At 57.3% G+C, this 16,101-nt stretch overlaps 1 protein-coding gene across 1 annotated transcript in view; it reads left to right on the plus strand.

Moving 5' to 3' along the window:
• The first annotated feature begins 15,206 nt into the window (after positions 1-15,206).
• The window catches only part of RPS19BP1 (ribosomal protein S19 binding protein 1), a 4,434-nt gene continuing 3,539 nt past the window's right edge, over positions 15,207-16,101 (plus strand). The window contains exons 1-2 of the mRNA XM_012638079.1: positions 15,207-15,334; positions 15,494-15,622. Coding sequence (XP_012493533.1) covers positions 15,283-15,334; positions 15,494-15,622 — 181 coding nt within the window. The 5' untranslated portion in view covers positions 15,207-15,282. The remainder of the gene's footprint in view (positions 15,335-15,493; positions 15,623-16,101) is intronic.

The following is a 16,101-nucleotide window of genomic DNA, read 5'->3' on the forward strand; positions in this document are numbered from 1 at the left end:
TATAGACCAGAGCTGGGCCCAGAATGGGTGCTAGAGGGTTTGCTGAATGAATGAGTGTTCTTCACATGCAGGGGTGATGAGGCAGCTCTGTCTTCAGCGGCTCCTCCCTGAGCCCCTACTGTGTGTCAGGCACAGTTCTAGGCCCTGGAGGTAGAGCAGAGAGCAAAACAAAGTCCTTGCTTGCCCTTGTGGAGCTTATATTTTAGTGGGGGAGTCAGAAAATACGTAAGATAAATAAGTAAAATATATAGTACGTCAGATGATGATCAGCTTATAAGAAAAATAAAGCCGAGGAGACGGTTGGGAAGCGAGGACAGTGGGGCTTGTCATTTTAAATGAGGTGGTCAGGGACGTGATCTGACTCAAATCCCAGCAAGCTCGCCCTGGCTGCTGCATGGAACAGCCCGGGAGGGGCGGTGTCCACACGTGTCCACCCACACTAGGGCGAGAGGACATGCAGGCTCCTTGGTCCCGAGGCAGGGGACCCCGACAGAGGGCCCACCTACCCCCTGAGGGCCCATTCTCCATTGCAGGTAAGCAGAGCGCTTCTCTCATCCTCTCCTGTCCCCCTCTCATCTCGCACTCTTCCCGCGGCCCCAGCGCACACTCACGCATGCTCGCACACTCCCTTTCGTGAAACCTTTCCAGGAATCCCGTCCTCCAGGGCAGGCTCAGACCACACGGAGTGATGTAAGAGGCCGTGGAGGGGGTGGAGGAGGCAGGTGCACACCCTCAGCAGGAATCTCGGGAGGCTTCCTGCAGAGAGTGGCTTTCAAGAGGTGCCTTGAAGGTGGGAGTGGCTGTCCACAGAGAAGATGGGGGGCACTTCTAGTGGGGGAGCCTGGCCTCCCATTTATTTGAAAGTCAGCATAAATTCTAAATAAACAGTTGGGGAAGCAGCATAAGCCACCCCCACCAAGGCACCCTGAGAGGCCTCAGGTGTTCCCAGGGGTTAGCATGTCCTCACTACACATCCACCTGCCCCCCACAGCCCTGAATTCCCTGAGAGGCCAAGAAACTGGCCCAAGGTCACACAGCAGAAAGTAGCAGGGCAGGGCCTGAAAGCCAAGCCTGTGTCCATTCTGCCGTCCACAGCCCAGCTAGGTCCAAATAGCTTGGGGCCTGCAACCACCTTGCTTCCGGCCTGTGGAGCAGTCTGCCGGTCCCCCTGCACCCTGACCCTCCAGAGAAAACTGAAGGGGGAAGGTCTCTGACGCTTAACTAAAGCATTCACTTCCCAGGCACAGAGCTGCCCTGCCCCCCAAATGGAGAAGCAACACACAGAGACACTGACACACAATCCTCACACTCCTACGTGTGCATGCACCCAGACACACAAACTGACACATTCACACAGACCCACAAATGCCACAAACACCCTCACGCATACACCCAAACAGATACCATTTTTATTAAATACACTCTCACACCAAGGTCCCGATGCACGCAGATGCGTTCACACTCCCTCTCAAGTACACACAGACACATGCATGTTATTATTATTACGTTCACACTCACACAAACACAGGCACAAATATACCCTTTCCCAAATGCTCTCAGAAGGGGGAAGATGTCAGTCAGGGAAAGGAAAGAGAGTAGGAAGAGGGGAAAACCAGGGGAGAGAGATAGAAGAAATTGCCTAATGGGGGAGCAAGTTTAGAGCATCAAAGAGGAGCGAGATCTGGGAGAGAGACGGGAGAGGAGAGGGAAAGAGGGGGAGAAGCAGGTAAGGCGATGGGAGGCACTAGGGGACTAGGAGGGACGGAGAGGAGGGAGAGACCAAGGGAGCCTGTGATTGGAGCCTAGCTTTAGCTGCAGCAGCAGTGATGACTCACACTTGGGGGGGCGTTGAGTCGGCTCCAGGTTTCTGTTTATATTCCTCGATGAGCTAAATATACAGGCAAGGGGTTCTTCTGTTCTGGTCCAGCAGCTCCTGGGTGTTCTTCCTCCCGTCCTCGTCTCCCCTCCCCCCACATTCAGGGCCCCTGCCTCCCCCACCGCCCCCAGGCCCACAGGACGCTGTGGGGGCCTTCCTGTGGCGTGCCCTTGCGCACCGCTCTCCCTGCGCGTCCGTGCCAGGAGCTGACCACGGGCTTGGACTTCAGGCTCAGAAATAACACGGCTCACACTGCCCCTTTCTGAAGCCAGGAGCCCTGGTGGGAGCGGGTGATGCTTGCTCAAGGTCACCTGGCGTTCAAGCAGGAGATCCCCACCAGCGCCTGCTGTGGCTGCGGGGCCAAAACCTCCCAAGGAGCAGGGGCCGAGGGCCTGGGGCAGCGAGGCTGGGGCTGGAGGAGGGAGAGTAGACCAGAGCCTAGGCCTGCGGACCAAGGAAGGAGCGAAACTGTGTGTGTGTGTGTGCGTGTGTGTGTGTGTGCACACGCATGTATGCAAACATGCGGGGCCGGGGGTGGGGGGAGGTGGGGGTGGTGATGAGGGGTCTTGGAAAAAAAGAAGAGAGAGGATTTCCTAGGCAAATTATCCCCGGACGCACAGGGAGCTTCCCTGACAGCATCACACACCCATCTCCGACCTAGCTCCCTGCACCCGGACCCGAGTCAGCCTTCGCCGCCCACTGCCACCCAAGCAGCAGGCGGCCAGTGCGCCCCGCGCCCGCGCTGCGCTGTCGCTGTCCGAGGTGCTGAACCTCCGCGCCGCTTCTCCGCGCCTGGGAGGGGGCAAGTCCCCCCCCGAACCCCCCCACGGCTCGGTGGGATGGAGGGAAGAGGCTGCCGCGGGAAGGAAGAGACAAGGGCTGTGAGAAAGTCAGCCCCGTCCAGAGTTGCTCAGGGAGAGAGAGCGACTTCTTCGTTGACGTGGTGTTCAACCGCCACAGTGACCGAGGGAAACACCGCAAGCGAAGGTGGCCGAGAAATCGAGGCACCAGCGTGCAGAGGGGCGTCCGTGTGGCAGGCCCCGCGAAGCCGCGGGTGTCCGCACACGGGCTGGCCCAGACCCCAGGCCGGAACGTCTTCAGCCAGGCTGAAGCAAAGCACTCCTAGTTTTCTCATGTTTTTATTCCCCATCTTGATGAAAAAGTTGTGAGTTTTCACACTGTCACAGAACAAACAGAGCCGCGACTTCTGTTTCCCGGGGTACGTGGTTGTTTCATGTACACCAGACAGCTCCGTCACATTTCTGACAGTTTGGAAAGTTTTGTTTTCCTCTGGGAAAGTAGAGGAGCCCAATCCCCGCTTCCTCTGTCACACTCAGGGCCCAGGGGCCTCCTCCCCTGGCACACACCTGCCCCCGCAATGATCCAGTTACACGTTCCCATCCCCGTGCTGTCGTGTGCCTCAGGCCTTTGCACATGCTGTTCCCCCAGCCTGGTGCCTTCCTTCCTCCCTCTTTCTCCTCTGTCTCCCCCACTGGGCAGGGAGCTTCTGCAGGAAATATCATAACTCGTGTCAGTACCCCCAGCAGCGAGCTCAGAGCCTGCCACGCCCACTCACTTGTTTTCCTTTCCTTCTACAGGAGAAAAATACTACACTAAATGGCCCGCACTGGGGCGGGGGTGCAAACTGACTTCTCAAGCAAGAAGGGTATCGCAGGTCTTCTGGGAAAAGAGGTCTTCAAGTCTCTAGATAGAAACTTACTGCATAAAACAACCTCACAGGCAATTTAATAGAATCTTCCTTCCCCCTTTGTCTCATTTTGCAGATGAGAAAACTGAGGCTGGAGGAAGGGCCTTGTGCAAGATTGTCCCGGGAGACAGTGGGCAGCTGAGGCTGCGGCAAGGGTCCTCTGCGTAGGAGGAGGAGAGGTGGGCCCGCTCTCCCTCCGAGACCCCCGGGCTCCAGCCTGGCCACATACACCCCTCAGAGGAGAATCTGTGAGCCCCGGCAGGAGGACGGCGCCGCCTCGCCTCCCCTCCACCCCACCTGCCACAGGACTCCAGCCTTCAAATAGTGAATGATTCCTGATTTAATTACATCTTTAATTCATCTGGGTCTCTGAGGAGCAGTGGGCTGGAGTCTGAGGGAACACTCATAGCTCCCGAGAGGCAGGGAGGGTTTCCTTTCCTGTCCCAGAAAGAGGAGCAGGAGAGACTAAAGGGTCCCATCTTCCCTGGGCCCAGCGGACCGCCTGCCTTCCGCACCAGAAACCCCTCTGCAGACTTGGGCTTTGGGCCGAGGCAGCCGTGGGGGAAGCCTGTGGCCGGTGCGTGAAAGGCTCGGGGCTCACACGCACGGCCAGGAAGGGGCCGTGGAGCGCCGCAGTTGCTGTGATCAACTCTTCAGGGTCTTCTCCTGTCAGCACTTTACCCAACCTAACTGGAAACCTCACAGTATCACCATCCACGCATGAGAAGCCCGAGGCTCAAAGGAGAGGTCTGTCCAAGGCCGCGGGCAGGTAAGAGGCACGACCAGGACCCCAGAGCGCCCCTCCCGGCCCACAAGCTCCACCGCCACAGGGATCTGTCACGCCCAGCACAGGGGACCCCTAATGTGGAGTCCCAGGGGACATCTGATCCAGGAATGGCGACACTCCGGGGATGAGCATCAACAAGCCCATGAACCTCCTGGAAGTGTCTGGAAAATTTTGCTCATATGTGCAAATTTCACCAAATTAATAATAATAATAATAATGATAGCAAACACATGGGATTGATTGCGTTGCAGGCGCTGTGCTAGCACTTGCAGGTATTAACTCATTTCATCGTCACAGCAGCCCTAGGGGTAGGGACAGCTGTTACCAACCCGTTGTACAGATGAGCCCAAAGACCAGGGGGTGACTCACCTGGGTAAACGTCCCACCCCCGGGAAGGGCTAGCTTCTCAGAACCCTGCCAAGTGAGGCTTATAATCCTGCGTCTGAGGATTGGGACCCCAACTGGGACAGAGGAGGTGTCCCCCGCAGGCGCACAGGAAACGGCCAGGCGTAGCTCACACCCACGTCTCACTCCCAGACCTCGGGCCCTCCCCTACGCCGCGCAGCTGTCCACCTCGATCTTCGCATCTGCCACGTGGGTCTGACGCTGTGCCGCAGACCACGTGCGAGGATGAGACCTTAACTGAGACAGCACTTCGCAGGTGGACGGCACTCACGAAAACACGGCAGCTCCATTCGTACAGCACTTAGAATGTGCTCGTCGAATCCCCACAGCAGCCTCCGGGGTAGGAATTATTGTTAAGCTCAATTTACAGATGAGGAAACTGAGGCACAGAAATTTAAATCATTTGTCCCAGGTCACACAGTGTATGGATGGTGGAGCCAGGATTTGAACCCAGGGAGTTCCAGAGTCGCACTTTTAACCATCGCGCTCCGCTCCCGTCCCCAGGGAAGATCGGGGAAGTGTGGGGGGGGGGAGTCAGCAACCAGGCCCGGAAGGACACAGGCGGAGCTCGTCTGGCAGAGAACAAGGGAAGGCTGAGGCAGAGGAGGGGGCGATTCTGGGGCCAGGCTTGGGACGGGGGCACAGCTGAGCCCTCGGCACCCCGAGACCAATGGGTCCTATCAGCCTGTCTATCTGTGCCGGGGCTGTGGGGCCCCAGGCACAAACGGTTTGCATGGAACGGTGGGGAGTTGCCAACCCAGGGGAAGGTAGCTGAGGCAGCACAGGCCCCAAAGGCCACGTGGGCCACCAGCTGGGCAGGCAAAAGCTGCCGACCCCTGCTTGCCCCCCAGCTGGGCCTCCCAGAAACTCCTGCCCCAAGGAGGCGTCTGAAGGGGTGACCCTGGGGGCCGAGGGCAGGGGCTGTCCAGGAGAGGGGCCGCTGGCCCCGGCTGGGGGTGGAGAGAAGGGGAGACTCTGAAGGTTGGATCGACAGGCCCGGGTGAGTCCACACGTAGGGTTGGGGAGGAGGCGAAATGGCTGGGGTAAGACAGGAGACGAGGGTCAGGTCTCAGGGAGGAGAATAAGCTCCATTCAGGACAAAGTGAGGCTGAGAGGTCCGTGGGACACGCAGGAGGCTGCGTCCAGGAGGCCACGGAGACGTGACTCTGGGCCCAGGGAGAGGGCTGAGCTTGCACGGAAGCCAAAGCCCTCGGCCCTCCTGGTGCCCACTTCTCAGGAGACGAGTTGGGTCAAGCTGCTCAGGACCTGCTGGGGACATCTCCTGCCAGTGTCCACCATGCCAGGGCCCCAACAAAGTTTGGCCACCCCAGGACTCCCTCCTGGGCTGAGGCTGCCAAGACTTTGGCCGCCCCTCTGGGCAATTCCAGGGGCGCGACCTCACCGAGCACAGAACTTGGCAGACACTGTGGGCACCAGGAGCTGACCTCATCTCAGCTTCGGGGAGAACATCCCAAGTCTCGGGGCCATCCTGCCAGGGAACACGCTGCCCACAAAGGGGTGATCTCCCTGTGACCACAGCCACACCACTGATGAGCTCTCCTGCCCCCCAACCAGCCTTCCGTCCACCAGTGCCTCGATCTGCTGGCACTGCCCGTACCCACCCCCTCGCCGGGCTCGCGCTCCATGCCCAGCACTCCACGCAGCCCCTGGCACACAGTAGGGGCTCTGCCCCTCCAGCAGGAGGATGAGACAGATGGGAGCCCTGAGGTGCTCACGTTCCCACTGGGGCAGACAGACAATGAGCAAGACTGAGCCGGGTGGTAAGTGTGAGAAACACAGACCCACAGCCTGAGACGGGGCCTGGGGGCTGTGGGAGGGGAAGGGGGTGTCAAAGGCAATTTGGACAGCTGCCACCTGGGGAGTGATCCCTGCTGCAGGCTGGGCTAGAGCCTCCGCATCACCCGACCCTCAGGACAATGCTTTGAGGTGGGTGTTATTATTCTTTTCATTGTGCCGATGAGGAAACTGAGGCACAGGCAGGTGAGTTTCTGGCCCCTGGTCACAGACAGGTTCTGAACCAGGCCACATGGCTGCAGAGTCCGTGCCAGAAGCCACCATGCTAACGGGATGGGGCATGGGATGTCTTAGAAAATGCCCAAGTTGAACCCCTCCAGAAGCCCCTGTGTGCTCTTGGGCAGGGCAACTTCTCGGTTGCTCAGGGCCCTGCCCTCAGAGGGCTCGCGTTTGGTTTCATGCTCCGCTCTTGCCACCTTGAAATGTTTAATAATTTTTGAACAAGGGGCCCCACAGTTTTAGTGTGCAGTGGGCTCTTCAAATCACGTAGCCAGCCCCGCCCTGAGGTAACCGCGCTTTGCCTGGTGTCCAGGCGTCCGGCTGATTTCCCTCTCCACCTCCCCTCCCCTCCAGCTCTGGCCCCATTGTCCTTATCATGCCAGATCAGGAGTCCCTGCCGGCCCTGTTTCCCCCTTAGCAGCAGGGACACGCAGTTCTTCTCTGAGTCTCCAAAGCCCAGCACGGGTGGGCACAAAGCAGAGACTCAGGGAGTAATGGCCGCCTCGGATCAGATGGGGTGAGATGGGGCGAACTGGCCCCTAGTGGGGGTCCTTGGTGGAGCTTGTTGGTCCGATCTCTACCTCTCCTTTCTCCTCCAAGATCCTCTGCTTCCCCTCTGGCCTCATCCTGAGTCCTGGTCCAGGGCTCCTCCCGCAGATGTACCCTCAAGACACACCCGGCCTGGAGCTCTGGGGTCCAGGGACGTCTTCACCACCCACCCAGCCCTTGTCCCCTGCACCCTTAGCTCCACCCGTGTGGGGTGAACAGATTCACAACTTTTTGCACCTTCTCTGGGCTGGCAGAGAGCACGGGGTGGCTGACTCCCCTGGGCTGCCAACAAGGACATGGTGGTGGCCACATGAGAGCCCCAGCCCCTGACTCTTGTTCCTCTCTAAGTCCCCCCTCTAAGCTACCTCAGGACCTTCAGGTTTCCTCCTCTGTGGTTAAGGAAGCCCCCGGAGGCCTGGGCGAGGGCTCAGGACACCCATGAGGCCTCGAGCTCCAGCTCCTGGCCAGGGAGTGCGGGGCCGAGACACGGGCCTCTTAGCCCTTCGTGTCCTTGAAAGCTGAGCCTCTGGCAGGACTCTGAAGCCGTGACAAAGCCCTTCCTCCTTGCTCCGCCTCGGCACGGGCAGCACAGGTCATCCCAGGGCCCCCACCTGCCTCCCTAGGGGCTCCGGTGGGACTGTCAGGAGGAACTGGGAAGCGTGTGAGTCGGTGTATGCAAACGATGCTGCCACAACAGGCAGGCCCCAAACCTCAGAGCTTTATGCAATAACGGTTTATCGTTTATATGTGTCACAGTCCAGCTGGGACGGGCAGCTCCCTGCCGCCTACGGCACATGGCTCCGAGGCCATGGTAGCAAGGAAAATGAGCCAGCTGCTACAAGGGATGCTTTTAGGGGCCAGGGCAGGCCTAGGTGGCGCCGTTCCCTCCACCAATGTTCCATTAGCCACGAGTCAATCCCGGGCCCTCCTCATTGCAGAGGAAGCCTGCGGAGGTAGAGGAGGCTGCGCGAGCACCAGGCAGTGTCCTGCCGTGACCGGTGAGGGAGTAAGACGCGCACTCAGAAACCCAGACCCCATCTTGTTCAATAACTGGCTCCTCAGAGGCCAGCGCGGTCAGCCCTCCCCTCGTTGCTGACGGAATGCACGCTCGCCACTCAGCACTGAGAGCCAGAATCAGCTTCAGACACGTTTGCAGCCCTCATTCCCCCTCCACGCCCCTCTTCCCCTCCTGGCACTTAGTGTAGGATCACAGTCACGGAGGCTTAGGGGCTGAAAGGTTTGCACAGAGTAGCCGCGCTCACTTCCTCTCTGTGTCGTAATTGCTAATTTATAATTTATACTCTCAGCTATCTGTAAAGGGGATTGCTCTAAAAGATCGGAAACCATTTAGGGATTAAGAGTGCACTAGATGTACTAGAAAGTTGAAATGAACATTTATTATAGTGGAATAATATAGTAATATATAATACGATCATATAATAAATTACACGTATGACAGCTAAATAATAAATTTCAATCGGAGCTTCCTAGCTGCAGAGGCAAAAAGGGAAACAACTACTTCCTCCATATGTTCATTCTTTCCCACACAAAGACCACCCTCATTTTTTAAATATCCATATACCCCTTATAAGGAAAGAACAGCATAAAGTTAAACGGCTACAGGATAGTGTGAGGGAAGCTTCAGCCTGAAGAATTGAGCCTATACAGGCCTTGAAGGCCACTCCTACATCATCTTTTGGCTCCTTGTTCACAGATGGAGCAGAGGCTAGGACTCCCAGGCAGGAGACAGTCTTGATCCCATACAGGGAGAGGTCAAGGTCGTGGCTTCAGTGAGTACGCCAGAACTGCATCTGGAAGGCAGACTTCCTTTCCCAATGGCTCCTACATTAACTCGATGAATCCCCAGGACGACCCTGCAAGAGAGGCCTTGCTATCTCCAATTTGCAGATGGGGAAACTGAGGCCAAGAAGGGGAAATGGTCTGTGCAGGGTGTCCAGCTCCCTTTCCCTGAAGATCCAGCTCCAGGGCAGGAGCTCCGCAAGCTGTCAGTGAGATGCTCAGAGCTCCGAGCCAGGGAGAAGACAGACTTCCAGGCAGGCCCCAGCTTGGTCCGGAAGGATCAGAAGATGGAGACTGGCTTTCCGCCCCCCTCCAGTTGCCATGACAACAGGGCCTCCATTCTGGGGCGTTTGTTGGATATTTGCATTTTAATGGAGATGTAATTAGAATGAAAGGGCTGAGGCTGGAAAGGACAGAACTCTCCCCATTGTCACTCTATGCCCCTGGGAGCCAGAACCCCCCACTACAGAGCCCACTGAGGCCCCGGAACCAACCCACGCCTGGCTCCCTCCCCACCAAAGTCCTATAGTGACATCTGCTCCACCAAAACACTCCGACCCCACCTGCGTGGTAGTGTCTGTCCCCACTGCCCAGATGGAAATACTGAGGCCCAGAGCAGAGAGGAGACTTATTCAGGATCTCATGATGAGAGGCCGGGTGTGGGCTCGCGCCTGTAGTCCCAGCTACTCAGGAGGCAGGAGGATCGCTTGAGCCCAGGGGTTTGTTTGAGGTTGCAGTGACCTATGAAGACACCACTGCGCTCCAGCCCAGGCGACAGAGGAGACCCTGTCTCAAAAAAAAAAAAAAAAAAATCTCACGATGAGGGCAAGTCCCCAGAGCCTGGGCTCCATTCCCTCTGCCTAAGGACCTGCCACCTGCCACCATCCCTGCTGGTTGAGTTCTTCAGGTACGAGTCGGCTTGGGAGCAGGGTATTTGTTTACTGGGTGCCCCCCAAGATCTCCCCCAAGTCTTCCAAGCTCACTCCTTCCTCTCCCTGTAACTTCTCAACATCTCTGTGGCCCTGAGGCCCTGGCAGAACTGGGGACCTCCCCCATCTTACCCCAGAGAGGGGAAGGGATGTGCCCAAGGTCACACAGCAACTCAGTGGCAGAGCTGTGTCTTTGGCTGGTCAGGGTTGAGATCTCACCTTTGACCCCCACCCAAGATCACTGTCTGACCCCAGATCTCCATGGAGAATTTCCAGCAACTTCTTCTTGTGTCTTTATTATGTTCTTAAAATCAGTCACGCATGACCACAGGCTATGTTCGGGGTGGGAGAGATAAAAATTAATTATATAAAAAATAAAAATCGGCCGGGCGCGGTGGCTCACGCCTGTAATCCTAGCTCTCTGGGAGGCCGAGGCAGGCGGATTGTTTGAGCTCAGGAGTTCGAAACCAGCCTGAGCAAGAGCGAGACCCCGTCTCTACTAAAATTAGAAAGAAATTAATTGGACAACTAAAAATATATAGAAAAAATTAGCCGGGCATGGTGGCGCATGCCTGTAGTCCCAGCTACTCGGGAGGCTGAGGCAGGAGGATCGCTTGAGCCCAGGAGTTCGAGGTTGCTGTGAGCTAGGCTGACACCACGGCACTCTAGCCCGGGCAACACAGTGAGACTCTGTCTCAAAAAAAAATAAAAAATTAAAAAAATTAAAAAATAAAATAAAATAAAAATCTATCAGGCCAGCCATTTGACCTTTCCAAATCATTGAAAAGAAGCCACTGTACCTCTGCCTAGACCCCCAAATGAGGCTGCTGTCCCTGGGGCCTGCTGCTGTCTGTGGACAGCATCCTAAACCCTGCAAACCCTGGGGTCACACACACAGGCCGACAGAGCCCCTTGTTCACCCGAATCCCACCTCCCGCACGTAGTCTGGCTCCTGGGACACACTCAGCAGATATTTGTTGAATGACGAGATGATTAAGTGCCAGGTGCCAGCTGGGTACATTTCATGCCACCTTGCACTGCACCCTACAGCTGACCGTGAGGGAGGCACCTCCAGCCCCCACCTCAAAGCTCAGAGAGGGGAGGTGACCTCCCAGGTCACACGGCTGGTAAGTAGGAAGGCTGCGTTTGAACACAGACCTGCTGACTCCAAGCTCTCAGACATTACTCTCTGTGGCCTCCAACCAACCCGTGTGCTGATCACAGCATGGAGATCCAGTGGCCACAGACACGTGCATGTCACCCTCACAGACATGGGCACAGGTCCTATGGCCACCCCGTCGGTCCACATAGCAATCACTTATTTACAAACATATAGTGCTTATTCTGTGCCCAGTGGTATTTCAAAGTGCTTTGCACCCAATCCCAGCAGCAGCCCTGTGAGGTAGGGATTATTATAGTCAACTCACAAATGAGGAAACTGAGGCACAGAGAGGTTATGTGACTTGTCCAAGGTCACACAGCGAGTGTGAGTGGAAAAGCCAGAATTTACACTTGCACCGCCTGGCTCCAGAGCTTGTGTTCCCTCCAGACCACAGGACCCAGGAGCCAGGAGCTCTGTACCCTGACCCTCAGCCCTGGGCAGAGGGCTGGACAGCACTTCTCGTAGCCCAATTCCCAAGGAGGAAACAGGCTAGAGAAGGAAGGCAGCTTGTTTGTGGGCACACGGCTGTGTGAGCGTGGCCCTGTGGAACCCAAGGGACCTGTGTCGGCCCCAGACCACTGGGACCCCCCAGCACTGCCCGCCTCCGGGCATCTCCTGTCCGTAGGTAGGGTCTCCTCGCCTACCCCAGAGGCCACTTGCCTGGGAAGCGCTTGAGGACGAGAGGCAGCGTGGGAGCATCGGAGAAATTTGGGACGAGAGACACCAGCAACACGTTTGAGAGAGGAAAGCCTGGGACTGAGGGAGACACAGCCCGAGGAGACGGCGGGAAGGAGCCCACTCTCCCAACACCTTGCAACCAGGCAGCAGACACGGCTTTTCTCCGGGTGAACACGCTTCAGAGCCACGGCAGAGTCAGAGGTGACAGCGAGAAGGAGCGAGGGTGGCAGTTACGCAGGGCCAGGGAGAGGACGGGGCGCGGGAAGGCCACTGGAAATCCCACTGGGTTTCCAGTGTGGAGGTGACAAGAAGCCAGGAGCGTGGGGACAGGGATGCCTGAGGGACAGACAGGAGAGGAGGAGGACACAGAGCGAAGGACGAGGAGATGAGGAGACACGGAGACAGAAAGAAGGAAGGAGAGAGAAAAGCAAAAGCAAATGACCACTCCAGGTGCCCCCAACACACCAGTGCTTCAGAGAGACCGCTCATGCTCTCACACGGGCTCACATCTGCTCACACTCGCTCACACTCACACTCTTGCTCAGGGCTCAGAGACCTGTGGCGTGGACTCTGCCCTGGAAGCGCGCAGCGATCTTGCAGAAGGCCCCTCCCTCCCAGCCGGCGGGGAGGCTGGGAGGAGGCAGGGCTGGCGTGGGAGGCGAGGGCTCCTCTAAGTGGCCGAAGGCGGCAGCTGAGGGGCCGGGGCAGGAGGGACCCATCCGGAAGCTGAGGCTCAGAGCAGCCCAGGGTCATGCAGCCAGGACAGGACAGCCTGTGAGACCTCATCACTCTCTCTCTCCCCAGGGACACAGGAGGAAGCTGCCCTCTTGGAGCCTGACCCGCCAGGAGCTCAGGACAAGACTGGCAGGTCCTAGGTGTCCAAATGTGGGCTGTGGAGTGACCCACTTGGGCCCAACGGCGGCCGCCCCCCTGCTGACCTGTTCTCGCCCAGAGCAGGCGTCCACAGAATGCCAGCCCAGTGCACGTGTCTGTAGCATTGTCTGCACTTGGTGGGCACCGACCCACCCAGGCCCTGTTCTAGGTGCTCTGTATTAATTACTGGCTCCTCACCTGAGTCCTGTAAGGGAGCTACTGTACTACCAAGCCCCATTTAACAGATGAGGAAACTGAGGCACTCTGTTAACGGATTGCCTAGGTCACACAACTCTCTGCAGCCTCCCCAACAGTGAGTGCCCAGTTGCCATTTGCACATTTTTCGCGAAGGAGTCTTCACCTCCTCCTGGGCAGCCCGGCCTGATGGCGCTGCCTCAGTTTCCCCACCCAGGGAGGGCTGTCTGGCCGTGGGCATGGAAGGCCATGGGGCAGAGACAGCAGAAAGCCGGGGACACGCGGTGCTGGCTGCCAGGAGCCAGCCGAGACCGCGGGGCGTCCGGACCCCACACTCCCAACCCGCACCCCAAGCAGGGCGGCGGCAGACGGGGCCGCGGAGCTGCGGCTCACGAGAAAGCTGTCCTGCGGCGCCACCTAGTGGCCGCCGCGTCAGCAGATTCCGAGATGGATCTCCGGGTCGACCATGCCTCTGAGCGCCAGGCTCCGCAGGGGGTGCTGCAGGGACCCACCCGTGACACAGAGAATTCCTCCACGCGGGGGACCCGGTGCTGCCCAGCCCAGACCGGGGGAACGACAGAGATTCGTCCTTTGCCCTCCCGAGGGCAGCCTCGCCGCACATCCCAACATCTCGTGAGCCTCTCCACCTGGCTGCCCACTGGCGTCCCGAACTCAGCCTTCATCCATTCAATTGGTGCGTTTACGGAGCGCTGACTGTATGCCAAGCACTGTTACAGGCGCTAGCGATATAACAGTGAACAAAACAAAGATCCCTGCCCTTGAGGAGCTTACCGTGGGGCGTGAGTGGGGAAATAGACAATAAACAATAAACGTAATAAACAAGGAAACGATCTGGCTATTTCAGAAGCAGGAGACAGGCGCGCGTCTGCCCGGTCACTGGGCTCCAGGGCCCCCCGCTGCCCTTAGCACAAAATCATGGAGTCGAGGCCGGACGCGGTGGCTCACGCCTGTAATCCTAGCTCTCTGGGAGGCCGAGGCGGGCGGATTGTTTGAGCTCAGGAGTTCGAAACCAGCCTGAGCAAGAGCGAGACCCTGTCTCTACTAAAATTAGAAAGAAATTCATTGGACAACTAAAAATATATAGAAAAAATTAGCCGGGCATGGTGGCGCATGCCTGTAGTCCCAGCTACTCAGGAGGCTGAGGGAGGAGGATCGCTTGAGCCCAGGAGTTTGAGGTTGCTGTGAGCTAGGCTGACGCCACGGCACTCTAGCCCGGGCAACAGAGTGAGACTCTGTCTCAAAAAAAAAAAAAAAAAAATCATGGAGTCGGAAGCCCTTGAGACCATCCCACCCAGCATGGCATCCCTCACCTCTCCTCCCGGGCCATTCCTGTGTCGCAGGGAAGAGGCCTTCACTATGGCGCCCTCCTGCCTGCACACTCCCACCTCCCCATACTGGTCAGCTCCTCCTCATCCTCCTGACCCCCAACTGGACAGGCCCCGCTGGGCACCACAGCACTGCTGTTCTGGGCGTCTGGTGCAGGAACGCCCCCGCAAATACTGGGGCCAGGCCGTCTTGACGCCCACCTCTGGCACCACCTGTGTGACCTGGTCAAGTTCCTTACCCTCTCAGTGCCTCTGTGTCCTCATCTGTAAAATGGGGAAAACGGTTCCTACCCATTAGTAACTAAAACTGAGAAAAATTTTTAAATATTCATTAATTTACTTAAAACAGCAATAACAAACTCGTTGCTTGGTATCATAAATAATATATTTTATTAAAAACAATTGTATTCTTCAAAAACACATTGTTTTGCATTTTTGCAAATGTCTTTTATGTCTGGCTGAATGGAAGACAGCTGGATTCTCATGCCGCACTCGATTTGTGCGATACCTTGCTCTGATTGAAGTATATTTAAAAGACCCAGCCTCACATTTTCCTCTTTCGTAGAAATTGAGAATACCAACAGTCCGCCCGATTCCAGCCTGGAACACTGCGGAGAGGAGAGACCCGAGAGGATGGGCCAACCACACTGAGCTGGCTGTGGACGGCTTCCGGGAGAAGGCGTGGCCTGGCTCGCAAGGCACTGGTTGCGTTGGGATTGGACAACTAATGTGTCCTTCTGCGCCTTGGACCCGCCTCCAGTCTCCGCTCCTCCCCCCGCTCAAGAGTAGACACCCCCCCCAACGCATGCGTCCTAAGGAAGGTGGGCACTTCCGCCCGTTCACTCAGGAACCCTCGGTTCCTGCTCAGGTTTCCGCCGAGAGGAAGGGAATGGCTCAAGCGGAAGTAGTGTGAGGCTCGTAGGCGGAGGGGAGCGCAGCTATGTCTGCGGCCCTGTTGCGGCGGGGCCTGGAGCTGCTAGCGGAGTCCGAGGGTGAGGAGGGCTGCTGGGGGAAGTCCGGCGCCGGCAGGAGGGTGGCGGTGGCTGCGGGCGGGATCCCCAGTGTGGGGAACGATGCAGGTAGGTCTCAGCCCCAGTGGGACGGAAAGCGGGCCCTCTGATTCGGGTCCAGTCCTCTCTCTTCTCTAACAGCCCCCCGGGCCGCGCCAGGCCAGGCCAAGCCGAGCAGGGCTCCGGGGAAGCGGACCCAGAAGGCGAAGGCGACACGGGCCCAGAAACTGCGGAATTCGGCCAAGGGAAAAGTGCCCAAGTCGGCTCTAGGTGAGTTCGGGAAGGGGCTGGAAGTGCTGCCTCTGGAGTTGGGGCTGCGCCTGAATGGGGTGGCGCTTGAGGCAAGGCTTGAAATGTTCACCAAGTATTGCTAGAATTCGGGGTCCTGGACATACAAGGTAAACGAAACACATTGCCTCGGCCTCATGGGCTGTAGCCCTGGTGGGGAGAGAAGCATCAAAGAATCACAAACCCAGCATATAATTGCGAAGCGCATTGAAGCCTATGAAGCAAAAGACTAGGGTACTCTGATGGGCCCTTAGAATAAAAGGCCAAATCAGTGTTCTCTGAGGAAGCGACATTTCACCTGAGAGCTGAAGGAAGTTTTAGAGTTAGCCAGGTGAAAAGTAGAAGAGTATTCTGGAATAACAGCATGTGCAGAGGTCCTGAGTCAGAAAGGAGCTCGTTGCCTTTGAGAATTTGAAAGAAAGAAGGCTGGTAAAGGTGACATGCAATGAACAAGGGTCAGA

This window comes from Propithecus coquereli, unplaced genomic scaffold, assembly GCF_000956105.1.
Source record: "Propithecus coquereli isolate 6110/MARCELLA unplaced genomic scaffold, Pcoq_1.0 Scaffold126, whole genome shotgun sequence".
In the NCBI taxonomy this organism is placed as follows: domain Eukaryota; kingdom Metazoa; phylum Chordata; class Mammalia; order Primates; family Indriidae; genus Propithecus; species Propithecus coquereli.